Source organism: Caretta caretta, chromosome 3 (genome assembly GCF_965140235.1).
Source record: "Caretta caretta isolate rCarCar2 chromosome 3, rCarCar1.hap1, whole genome shotgun sequence".
Lineage (NCBI taxonomy): Eukaryota > Metazoa > Chordata > Testudines > Cheloniidae > Caretta > Caretta caretta.
Window position 1 is genome coordinate 149,993,717 of NC_134208.1, and position 11,542 is coordinate 150,005,258.

The 11,542-nt window shown below is 57.2% G+C and overlaps 1 protein-coding gene across 2 annotated transcripts in view; it reads right to left on the minus strand.

Annotated features, from left to right (window-relative positions):
- SLC35B2 (solute carrier family 35 member B2) overlaps positions 1-11,542 on the minus strand; it is a 15,333-nt gene continuing 3,791 nt past the window's right edge. Inside the window, exons 1-4 of one of the 2 annotated variants that reach the window (XM_048843517.2) lie at positions 10,150-10,260; positions 4,450-4,643; positions 3,748-3,908; positions 1-2,212 (exon numbers count right to left, since the gene is read on the minus strand). In XM_048843517.2, the coding sequence (XP_048699474.1) occupies positions 1,274-2,212; positions 3,748-3,908; positions 4,450-4,643; positions 10,150-10,211 (1,356 nt within the window). In that variant the 5' untranslated portion in view covers positions 10,212-10,260 and the 3' untranslated portion in view covers positions 1-1,273. Of the gene's footprint in view, positions 2,213-3,747; positions 3,909-4,449; positions 4,644-10,149; positions 10,261-11,542 lie in introns of those variants that run through there. The other variant, XM_048843516.2, reaches the window with a different exon arrangement.

Below are 11,542 nucleotides of genomic sequence, written 5' to 3' on the forward strand. Positions count from 1 at the left end.
TTTGCAGCAGCTTTTTAATTTAATAAAATAAAAAGAGACCAAGTTGCATTTTAAAAGTACCCAAACCATTCCCCTAGCAGATGGGGGGGCCCGGTCTGTTTGGAGACAAAACAGTTACTGCGTCAAACCCAGGTTCCCGAGGTGTAGCCAGGGCAAGTGGCTCCCTGCACCCAGGATTGAGAGCAGCCCCGTGCAGGGAAAAGGAACCTGGCTGGGCTTTGTCCTGTCTCTGGGATCGCTGCATATCACATAGCCCTCGCCAGGCTGCTGAGTGGGCTGATGCTGGCACCTCCTGCTTGCAGGAAAAGGAGAAACAAGGAGGGATATTTCAGGAAGGGGATCTTTGTGCTTTTCTAAACGGTAGGAGCCAATTCCAAATTCCCAAAGCCAGAGAGCAGAAAGCGCTCTCAGGGGATCCTGGGCGTTCTAGTTCAAACCTATGACAAGAGTAAACGTAAACGAGAAAGGAAAAGCAGCACAAAATGCAAACAGAATGGAGCCTGCGTGCATCACAGCGTAAGAGCCGGGCCAGGAGACAGAAATGGAGAAGGCTCCCAGCAGGGACAGCGTAGTGCACTGACCTGCCACAAATCCAGACTGTTATACAGCAGCTCTTTTACCAGCCCTGGAATGGGATGTTGCTAGGGAGGCCCCACGCTCCTGCCCCATTCCCTACAGTGCCTCCTGTTGGAAAGGCTGGGACTGACATAGCTGGGAGCCCCCCCCCGCGTCCAGCCAGCACTCCTGCCTCACTCCCTACACCACCTGCTGCTGGGGCAGGCTGAGACTGGAGCTTCCATCCCAATCATACATATTTGTAAAGAAAAATGATAGTGTTTTCTTGCCGTTCCCTGCTATTGGCTCTGTAGTGAGGAAAGAAATGGGGAGTGAAGCTGGAGACAAGAAAGTGCCAGGGAATAAAGCTCCGTTGTTCATAAATAATCTTAAAGAGAAGCCCCAAGTACCAGATGGAGCTAGGGCAGGAGTTAACCCCCCTGCACTCCTGGGAACTAGACCTGCCCCCTGCTCCCTTCCTGGGGCCATCTCAGGGAATTGAAATACTCAGACCTATTAAGGCAACAGGAGAAAGGTGCGGTGGAGGCCCGGAAAGCACCTCGCTTCCTCCAAGCCCACTCCAGCTCCTTGTCCAGGAAAAGCAGTTGGCAAAGGGAGTCATTGTTTCTCCCCCACTCCTCAGTAGGTTCATGAAGAGAAATAAAGCAAGTGCCCTGCAGTGGGAGAGGGGAGGAGGGCACAGTCTGTGCCACGGCCCCTAAACCTTCTGTACTGGGACCTCGCTGGCGGGCAGCTTCTTGCTACGCTTCTTCATGCGGCTGCGGGCATAGACACGCAGGAAGAGAGCCATAAAGACCACGGCCACGCCCAGCCCACCCACCACGGTGATGGCGTGCCCGTAGATGAGGCAGGAGAGCAGAATGGCAAAAGCTTGGCGCAGCGTCATGATGATGGTGAAGACGGCCGCCCCGAACTGATTGATGGTGTAGAAGATGAAGAGCTGGCCAAAGGCGGAGCAGATGGACAGCAGCACGGCGTGGACCGCGAACTCGGAGTGGCGGGCCATGAAGCGGGCTGATTCCAGCAGGGCGCCCTGCTCCAGCAGCGAGCCCATCGTGAAGAGGCAGGAGAAGACGTTCACCCCAAACATCATCTGCACCGGGGACATCTTGTAGGTGAAGAGGGCGTCCTGCCAGTTGGAGGTGAAGCTGTCGAAGACAATGTAGCCAGCCAGGAGGACCACGCCTGAGAAGGTGGTGACGGTGGAGAGGTGCTTGTCGGGGGCGCTGGAGAGCAGGAACATGCTGACCCCCACCGAGATAAGCACTGCCGTTAGGTACTCCCAGTACTCATAGCTCTTGCGTGACACCAGCTTGCCCATCAGCATGACTGGGATCACCTTGGAGGCCTTGGCCAGCACCTGGGTAGGGAAGCTGATGTACTTGAGTGCCTCGTATTGGCACCAGCTGCTGAGGATGTTGGAGAGTGAGGCAAAAGAATACTTGTACATGGGGGCGCCGTGGCGTGGCTGCTTGGTCAGGGCACAATACAGGCCTGCTACGGTGAAGGCCAGGATCCGGTTCATGAAGACCAGGAACTGGGAGTCTTTGAACTTCTCGCCAGGATTGGTCTCAGTGGCCCCATACGTCCGAGTCATGACACGCTCCTGGAGGACACCCCACGTCAGGTAGGAAGCCTGCAAGGCACAAAGAGCAGAGGGTGAGTGAGGAGTAGGGATGGCAGCCAGCAGCCACCACATGCAGGGAGGAACAGGCCTGTCTGAGCATCTCTCCATTTGCAGCCAGCAGGGACCTGGCCCCCCCACTGCATACCCAATGCACCCAGCAAGGAGATGGTGCCTGCCGCCACCATCACGTCAGCAGTGAACCAGCCTGCCCAGCTACTTCATCCTCACTCCCACTGCCCCCACCAGAGAGCCAGGGGAGAAGTCAGCCTGGCTCCTGCCCAGCTATGTGCAGAGGGATCAATGGGCAGCATTTCATTACGCACAGATCTGGAGAGCACTCTCCACCCAAGGGCAGCTCCCCCTACAGTTAAGGCTATAAATAAATACCCAGTGAAAAACCAGTTCTGGCTCTCGAGTGCACAGCCACAAACTCAAACAACACAGGAAGTGACAAAGCAAGCATCCCAGCTGTCGCATTAACTCTGCCCTTGTGCACTTTATGGGATACACTTCACAAGATAAACAGTTCTGTATTAAGCTGGCCGTTTAACCAGAAAAACAGGAATAGACAACATGGCAAAGACGTGCCCAAGATCCCGATGTCAGTGGAACCTTCACGCTGCAGTTCCTGCTCTTTAACTCTGTAGCCTTGGTGGTGTATTAACACAGGTTTTCCTAGGTCATTTCTTAAATAAAAACCAATTCTAATTGCAAACCTAGCAGAGGAAACTGCCCTCCATGACGGCTAACATCTGTCCATCGATGTACTTACATGGCCCTGCTGCCACAGTATCGGAGCTCCTCTCAGACATAATGGAGTTATTCTCCTACCTCCCACTGTACCGCTAGGAAACTGACATACAGAGAGATAAAGTGACTTGCCCTAAATCACACAGGGAGTCTGTGACAGAACCAGGAACTGAACGTTGATCTCCTGAGTCCCCATCCAGTGCCTTCACCACGAGGCAGTTCCTCCTCTCATTGTTCAGGCGGCATTTCGGGCATTTTTCCCATAGCTGTGACTCAGAGAAGCAGGATCACAGTTTCCTATTCATCTCAGCAGAACTCAAACACCAGAGAGATTTTTTTCAGTTTCCTAATAAAATCTACCTGTGGGCAGAACCTGAGCTTAGGACATTCCAGTCCCAGAGGTGAGAACACGGGTTAAACTGTGTAGTGCTCTGATGCATGAAGCACAGTGCGGGGGGCCAAACAGCATTCAAAAACCACTTCTAAATGGCAGCAGCTCACCCATCCAGGTGTGTGGAGAGCAGATAGACAATAACTTCCAACCCACCCGACGCTGGCTGAATGGTTCTCCAAGACACCCAAAGGGCCACGCTGGCAACCAGCCTGGAGCACACAAAAAAGGAGTGCCCCACAGAGACTCCGTGTCCCAGCATGCAATGCTGCCAGGCAAAACTCCATGAGAACACTGGATGCTGGGACTCAGTCTCTTGAGGCCACCAACTGGCAACCTGTGCCAGGTCATAGCTCCATCTCCGCCCCATGGCAGGATGGCCATGAACACGTCAGGGCTCTACCTGGAGGCCAGCAGCACAGAAGAGCAGCTTGAGGACCTGCTGGGCCGTTGAGGACTCCATGGTCTCATTCCGGGCTGCCAGGGAGACATCATCTGGGTGTGCGGACTTGGCCTCGCTGCCAAAGACGCATGACTTGATGATGGGGAAGCAAATGCCACGGCCTGGAAGGTTGAGAGAACCAGGGAGGTCACGTTAACTCAGGAGGAAGGCTTTCTTCCCACCCACCCACCAACCTGTCTGGGCTGTGGCAAGGTAGAGCCTGGGGCCTTCTGTGGGCTGCATCTATAAAGCACCTTCAATTGGCTTGCTCACACCCCCCCCCCATCCTCCTTTGCCAACAGGGCCCTTCCCAGCTGAGAACAGACACTAGGCAGGTGCCCAGAGCCGAGAGCTCACCCATTTGCAGATCTGAGGGGCTCTGCACATTACCCACAGTGCTCTATGTTGGTTGCCTTTAACAGATTCCAGAATATCTAACAGGAAACAGCCACAGTTGAGATAAAGCCATGCAGATGAGCTAGATGAGTCTCCGGGTAGCCCCTAGCTGGCACTGAAGCAGTGAGAGAGCTCTGCAAGGGGCTCAGGGCTGGAACAACAGAGAGGTAGAGGAGCTGGGGTTTGGAACTGAGGTGCATTGGCGGAGGTCTGAGGCGAGCCCAGGGGGACAGAGGTTGGAATTGAGGTGCATTGGACCCCTCTTACCTGTCTCCAGGTAATTCTTTCTCTTGAAGTACTGGATGAGCAGAAACCCCGGTACCATGATGCTCGCATAGCCCGCAGCATTGAGGAAGAACCGGAAGAGCCAGAAGTCCCCCCACGAGTCCTGTAGGGCGGCTGATACGACGTCACTGGCAGCCATGGTGGGGACAGCAGTCAGCACGACAGCCAGGCACAACCTGCCAAGAGATGGCAATCTGGGCGGGGAGCTGCAGGGGGGGGCCACTGGCCCAGCCAAAAACACTCGGGATGTGCCACAGCACATGCGGCCTGTGGCAGATTTCCCCACCCCCCATGGCTCAGGAGCCATCCAGCGCACCAACGAACACAGAGATCAGCACTTTCCTATGGCTTTGCGAGGATTCCTACCACCTTCCCAGTCACCACGTCAGCAGCAAGCTGGGACTGTAAGATCCCCTTCCCCTGCTTTGAGAGTTACCCAGGTGCACCTTCAACATGGGACACTGTGATCAAAGTTCACCCCAAATGGAACATTGGTGTAAGTCACCAGGGAACACGGGAAACTTCTCAGTTTAAATGTGTCCTGGCTAAATTCCATTCAGCCTCCCCAGTTTCAGCTGGGCACAAGAGTCTTCCTCCCTTCTCATTCGGTGTTGCTGTGAGCCTGCCAAACAGTTGTTGCGTCCACCACCAGGGCAACGTTTTGGGGTGGGTGAAGCAATTCCAGTGTGCAGGGCGCTTGGAGGTCAAGGGCACAAGAGAAATGTTTGCTCAGGATTTCGGAGCCAGGATGTTTGCACCTCTGAACATTCAGGCTCTCGGAGTGTCTGGGATGGTGCTAGTGACATGGCTTTAGACACACACTAGCTCCAAATACTTTTCCTCTTTGGGGCTCTCACTGGCAGGTGTTTCATCTTCAGCCAATCTTTTATTGGGAGGAAAGGGGGAAGCCAGGAAATGGAAGCAGCAGCTCCTGTTTCAGCACCTTCCTGTAAAGCAAACAACAGCTGTGGCTCAGGGGAGGGCCCAGCTGGGAGTTCCCCCTCACACATCCTGCTGCAGCAGGTGGAGGTGGGACTGGGAGGGGGAAGAACTTCTGGGGCTCTCAGGGGAAAAGGGGAGAGCGGTGACCGGACACACACAGCTTAGAACGTGCAAGGCCATTCACTAGAGCTGAAATCACCAAGGCTCATCCTCAACGCCAGAGAGAGCGTCTGGGCATCTGGGCTCAGGAACTTTCCCATAGGCATCTGGGGTGGGGATTTTAACACCACCGTCCTTGGGAGTATCCAGCATTCACACAACACTGACTTAGCCACTAATCTGCCACCATTAACACAGTAGGGGTCCACAGGGACCGACTGGGGTTCTCCCCTCAACAGGATAGGCCCAGTATTGCCCTCACCTCTAACTCATATCCTGGGACAGCGTTACATTACAAGAACAGGAACAAGGCCTGCATGGAAGGTGGGGATCTGGGTCAGTGGATGCTGGGGTCGCTGCATCCCCAAAACAATGACTTTCTATATACACATCTGCCCATGGCAATTAGACTGGGTCAGAGCCACCTACTAACTGAGATCAGGGCAGTGGAGGGTCAGGACTCCTGGGTTCTATTCCTGGCAATTGCTGACTCAATCTATGGCCTTGGGCAAGTCCCTTCCCCGGTTCACGCCTCAGTTTCCCTGGTTGTAAAACAGAGATGATGATAGTCTCTTCCCTCAGGGGCTGCAAGCCTGAATTAATGTCTCAACTGCTGCAAGGTCCTCTCATGGAAGGGGCCAGAGAAGGGTAAAGTGTTCATTATAACAGAAGTGCATTGACGGGTCCCCTAGGGAGCCTCCTTAGAGGACACTGCAGTATCAGGGCTATGGGGATCATGGATATAAATTTAACCCTTAGCAGCCTAGAGGAAAGACAGGAAAGAAAGTTGCCTTTGACATCCCACCACCTACAACCCCTCCCTTCCCTCTCGGGGAAAGACCTGTGTGGCATTTCCGTTCCCCAAACAGCCTTGGGAAAAACAATGAGGAGTCCTTGTGACCTTAGAGACTTAAATTTATTTGGGCTAGAATCCACTTCCCAAACTGTAAGGACCTTGTCAAGATAGACACCACAATTTGCACAGAAAATTCCCTTCCTCATGTGACTAACAATACAGAAACTCTCAACTCAGAGAGAAGTTCAAACCACTGCTCCTCTCTGGGACTGCCTGGTTCATATGCATTAGCACAAGCTGCAACAGCTGGGTGCTGACAACAGGGGGACAGTTCGATAACCCTGGTTTCCCTAAGGAAGAGGGCCCTGAGAACATTTCTGTGCAGGCTGGGTTCTCGCTAGTGACATTGAGGGCATCACTGACTTAGCACCATCCCACAGAAATCCCACCTCTGCTCCCCTCATTAGCATCTCCTGCAGCAAGGGACACAGACACATGGGGTTCTTGTAATTTAACCCCTGGGCCCAACCGTAGACATGGGGTGAAAGTACATACACACCCCCACCTGATTTGTCTGAATTGTCCTCATTCAAAATTAAATCCTCATTGATCACAGTGGCCCTGGTACTGTGGGCACTGGAGAGGGGCCAGCAGGAGAAGTGCCCCCTGCTTCATTGAGGTCAGATTTAAACTAGATTGAACTGCGGGATTGGGGTCAGGGCTAGCAGACATGGTGTGCCTCTCTCACCTGATACTTGGCCCAGCAGCTGTGCTGAGGACAGCAGGAGGGGTCAGCTGGGGCGAGAGCTAAGGTCAGCCTCCACCACTGGTAATCCCTAGGACTGGGGAGATTTCAGAGAGGGCGAGTGATAAATGGTTTGGTTGTTGGGTGGTGTCTGCTGATGCCTCCCTGCCCCATCCAGGCCCCCGTGGGAGGAGTAACAGCTCTGGTATCCCAGGCCCACAGCCAAGGGGAGGGTGCAGCCGGACAATGGCTCGTTCTATCCCTGCAGCTAGCAGGCCCCACCAGACAATTCCACACATCAGGTCCCTCCCCTCTCCAACAGGGTGGCTAGTGTTACAGGTAGCACCACACAGCCGCAGCTCAGCAGCACTCACCAGGCATGAAAGGAGCTTTCATAGGCTCAGGCCCACAGAGCAGCCAGGAAATTGGGCAGACAAACTCAGCTACTGTTCCCCTTCCCAGAGACGGGGCAGCTTTCTGACGCACAATCCCAGAGCCAGGGCGGGACAGAGCCCCTGACCCTCCCCTCCCGCTGGAGTTTCTAACTTAGCCTTTCAGGCACCTCAGTACTTGGGCCCTGGACTAGGAGTGCAGAGTAAAACGCACCTAACCTAGCTCAGCTCTAAGACCACAGGGAAGGGGAGAGAGGAACCCTTAGAACATAACAAATCCCCTTGCCCCATGGGCTCCTCACACAGCTCTGCTGCTCCTCGGTCACAACCTGCAACCCCCACCCTGCTGTTCCAGCCCTGGGTTCCCCCCACCCCCAGCTCAGCCAGTGCCCCATAATCCTGACCCACAGCCTCCTACTATCCCCATGCTGGGCTCCTCACATGCAGCTTCACCCATGCGCCTCACTCCTGACCACCCCATGCCTGACACAGCTGCTGGTGCCTATTTAGAGAGGCCAAACCAGATGTGAGTGCCATTTGCAGTGACTTTTCTTCAATTCCTTGTGGAGTGGGAGATCTCATGACCGGTTACGTTCATCCGCCCAGTGGGAGTTCCCATCCCACCCAATGGACAAGCCATAGCCCCTAGATTCCTACAGCTGACTGGCCTTGGCAGTGCCTGATCTGCCAGCAGCATGGAGCCTGGAGTGAGGGGGCGCATGGGCTGCAACAAGTCTCTCCCTCAGCAGCCTTCAGGGCCATGGTGAGCTTGGCAGACCTTATCTAGCTCCCTGTGCAGAGTATTACCCGCAGGACACTCTTGCGGTGGTGGAACAGAGGGTGTCAACATCACTCAGTCAACAAGGGAAGGGCCTGGCTCCAGGAGACCTTGGGCTTCTCTGGCCTGTGAGGGGACACTCTGATCTGGGGGGACCATTTCTTGCTTCAAAGGTTTTAAGGGGGTTTTAGGCTCCCCCCCCCCAGAACTAACAGGTGGTGCCAAGTTACCAGCATTCTCCCTTTTTTGATTTGTCTAGTAGGGCCAGATTTTCCAAGAGAGCTCAGTGCTCTATAGAAAATCAGGCCATGAGCATCACAGTGGGAACTGAGTGCTACAGAAAATATGCTCCTGACTCTGGTGCCTCAGTGGTAACTGAGCACTTGATAATCTGGCCCCAAATGAGCATGCTGAGCTCTTTTGAAAAGAGCTGCCCCTCTGCAGTGATCAGGCCTGGGACAGTCCTAGCCAGGCCATGGGGACTCTGGAGAACACCTTAGGAGAAGGGAAAAGCTTGGAAACTAAGGGCTGTGACTGGCGGCTGAGCCCAGAGAAATCTAGTTCCAGCCAGTCCTGATCTAAGTGTCACATATCACCAGAGGAGCCATTCTCAGGGGGATCCCCTGAATTACTCCTTCCTCCAGCAGAAGGGTTCTCAACCTTTTCCTTTCTGAGGCCCCCCCAACATGCTATACAAACTCCATGTCCCACCTGTGCCACAACAACTGGTTTTCTGCATATAAATGCCAAGACCAGCATAAGGGAGTGGCAAGCAGGGTGACTGCCCAGGGCCCCGTGCCACCGGGGACACTGTGAAGCTAAGCTGCTCAGGCTTTGGCTTTAGCCCTGGGTGGTAGGGCTTGGGGCCCTGGGCTGCAGTCCTGTGCAGCGGGGCTTTGGCTTTCTGTCGTGGGTCCTAGTGAGTCTAAGACCGGCCCTGCTTGGCAGACTCCCTGAAACCAGCTGGCGGCCTCCCAAGGGGGCCCAGACCCCTCATTGAGAATCACTGCTCCAGCATACTGGAGACATTGGTCAATTTGCCCAGTGAGACCCAGACCCCGCAGACACCGAGCACCCCTAGAAAGCATGGAACCTACCCCCCACGCACACACACAGGCAACTTCCAGGGAAAAACCTCTTCACTGGCTCAATCCCACCAGCCTCTGGGGGCTCTACCCCAAAACCAGAGCCCTCCTTAGGGACTGCTGCTAATAAAGGCCTCGTCCTGGACACACATGGCCACAAGGACCCTGCAGGCCAGAGGCAGATGCCCTGCGCTGTTCCCACCACGCCACAAACGGAGATGTCACCACAAGCAAGGCATGGCTGCCCACTTCCCCAATTCAGGCTTGGGCCAAGACGTGGCTCAGGGAAAGGGCCCGCAGGGGCTAATCTAGTCGCCGGCTCCTCTAGGCAAGTGCCAGCCCTGCCTCGGGCAGCTGCCCAACCACCCACCTGTGGCCGGGGCAGGCAGCAGCGCTCGGGGCCCGCTCCCGCCCCAGGGGCTGCTGTACGGGGACACGCTGGGAGGGTGACAGCCAGGCTGAGCGCCCCGCTCCAGCACGGACTCGGGTCTGCCCAGCCCCCTGGAGCCGCCCAGCCCTGCAGCAGGGGCCAGCCCGGGCCCGGATCGGGACCTCCCCGGGGAGCCTGCCCCCGCCCCCGGGCTGAGCCCCGCTGCAGGAGGCGGCTGCCCCACAGCCCCCCCCAAACCGGCTCCGCTCCGTGGCCAGTGGGGCTCCAGCCGGGGCCGGCCGCTCCCCACACAGAGGCCCCCATAGCCGCTGCCCCCCGCCCCGGCGGGGCCCGGGCGCGGAGCCAGCGCTGCGGCCGGCGGGATCCAAGCTCCCCCCGGAGCCCCCGCCCCCACCTGCGGCCCAAGCTGCCGGCCGGGCCGGTGCGCGCGGCTCCGCGGCCGCCCCGCGCGCCCATGAGCTCCCCGCGGCGGCTGCGTCCAGTCCGGCGTGCGGCGGCGGCGGCAGAGACAGGGACCGCGCCGCCCGGCCCAGAGCGCAGCCGCGCCGCTCCCCACAGCGCCGCCCGGCGGCCGGGAGGGGCCCCGAGGGCAGGAGCCTCGGGGGAGTGACCCAGCCCGTGCCTCGGCCAGCGAAGGGGAAACGGCTTGGGGGGCAGAGCGGGGCAGCAGGGGGCTGCGGGTGGGGGTCGAGGGGCAGAGTGGTGGCAGCAGGGGGCTGTGGCTGGGGGTCGAGGGGCATCAGTGGGGAAGGGATAGTGGGGGGCAGCAGGGGGCTGTGGGTGAGGGTTGAGGGGCACAGTGGAGGGCAGCAGGGGGCTGTGGGTGAGGGTCAAGGGGCATCAGTGGGGGTGGGCAGAGTGGGGCAGCAGGTGCGGTCGAGGGGCATCGGGGGGGGGAAAAGAGTGGGGCAGCAGGGGGCTGTGGGAGGGAGGTTCAAGGGCCTGATCGGTGCTGGGGGGGGACAAAGTGAGGTAGCAGGGTACTGAGTAGAAGCAGGTTTAATTTTATTGGGGCCCAGGACACAGAACATTTGGGTCCCCCATACCCAGGGCCCCCGAGCACAGGCCACATGGGCCCCTGTGTTAATCCATCACTGCATAACTGCAACTCGCACAGCTGCTGGTGTCTCCCTCTGGGTGCAGGCTTCAGGAGCAGGAACAGCCTCCTGCTGCCTCCCAGCACCGGGAGTGGCTCCTTCACGCTACTAGCACAAGCTGCTTGGGGCTTGGCAGCGCCGACAAGCTCATGAGTCAGAAGCAGCCGCAGTTAGGCCAGAAGCTTGCCGGTCACCCCCATTCAGTAGCTTTAGTGGCCTTGCAGCCAGAGCGAGCCCCTCAGGGGCAGAGACTGCCTCCAGCCCCCCCAGGCCCTCGAGGGAGCACTGAGGCATGCAGGGAACATGGAGATAAAGTTCAGTCCAGAGCCTCCTGCACCAGCCCTGCACTGGGATTCAAGCTCCAGTGCTCACCACATCTCCAGGAGGCAGCAAGCATGGGGTCTCTTACAATGGGGGCTCATGCCTGGGGCAGGGAGCGGCTTTCAGTTCAGTCACACACCTTTCACCAGAGAGCTGGGCTGCAGGCAGTGGCTGCCCCAGAAGGCACATGGAACCCCGCCCTGGGAACAGCATAGCCTGCGCCCAACCTTGGCCCAGCAGCCTGGGGCAGCGGCCCAGGGCCAACAGAGCTCAACTGGGGTAAGGTCACACGCTGAAGTGGATTTGCCTTAGAGAGGCACTCGGATCCCTCCCCCCATGTGCCTGTGCCTGGGGCTGCTCCCTGAAGGA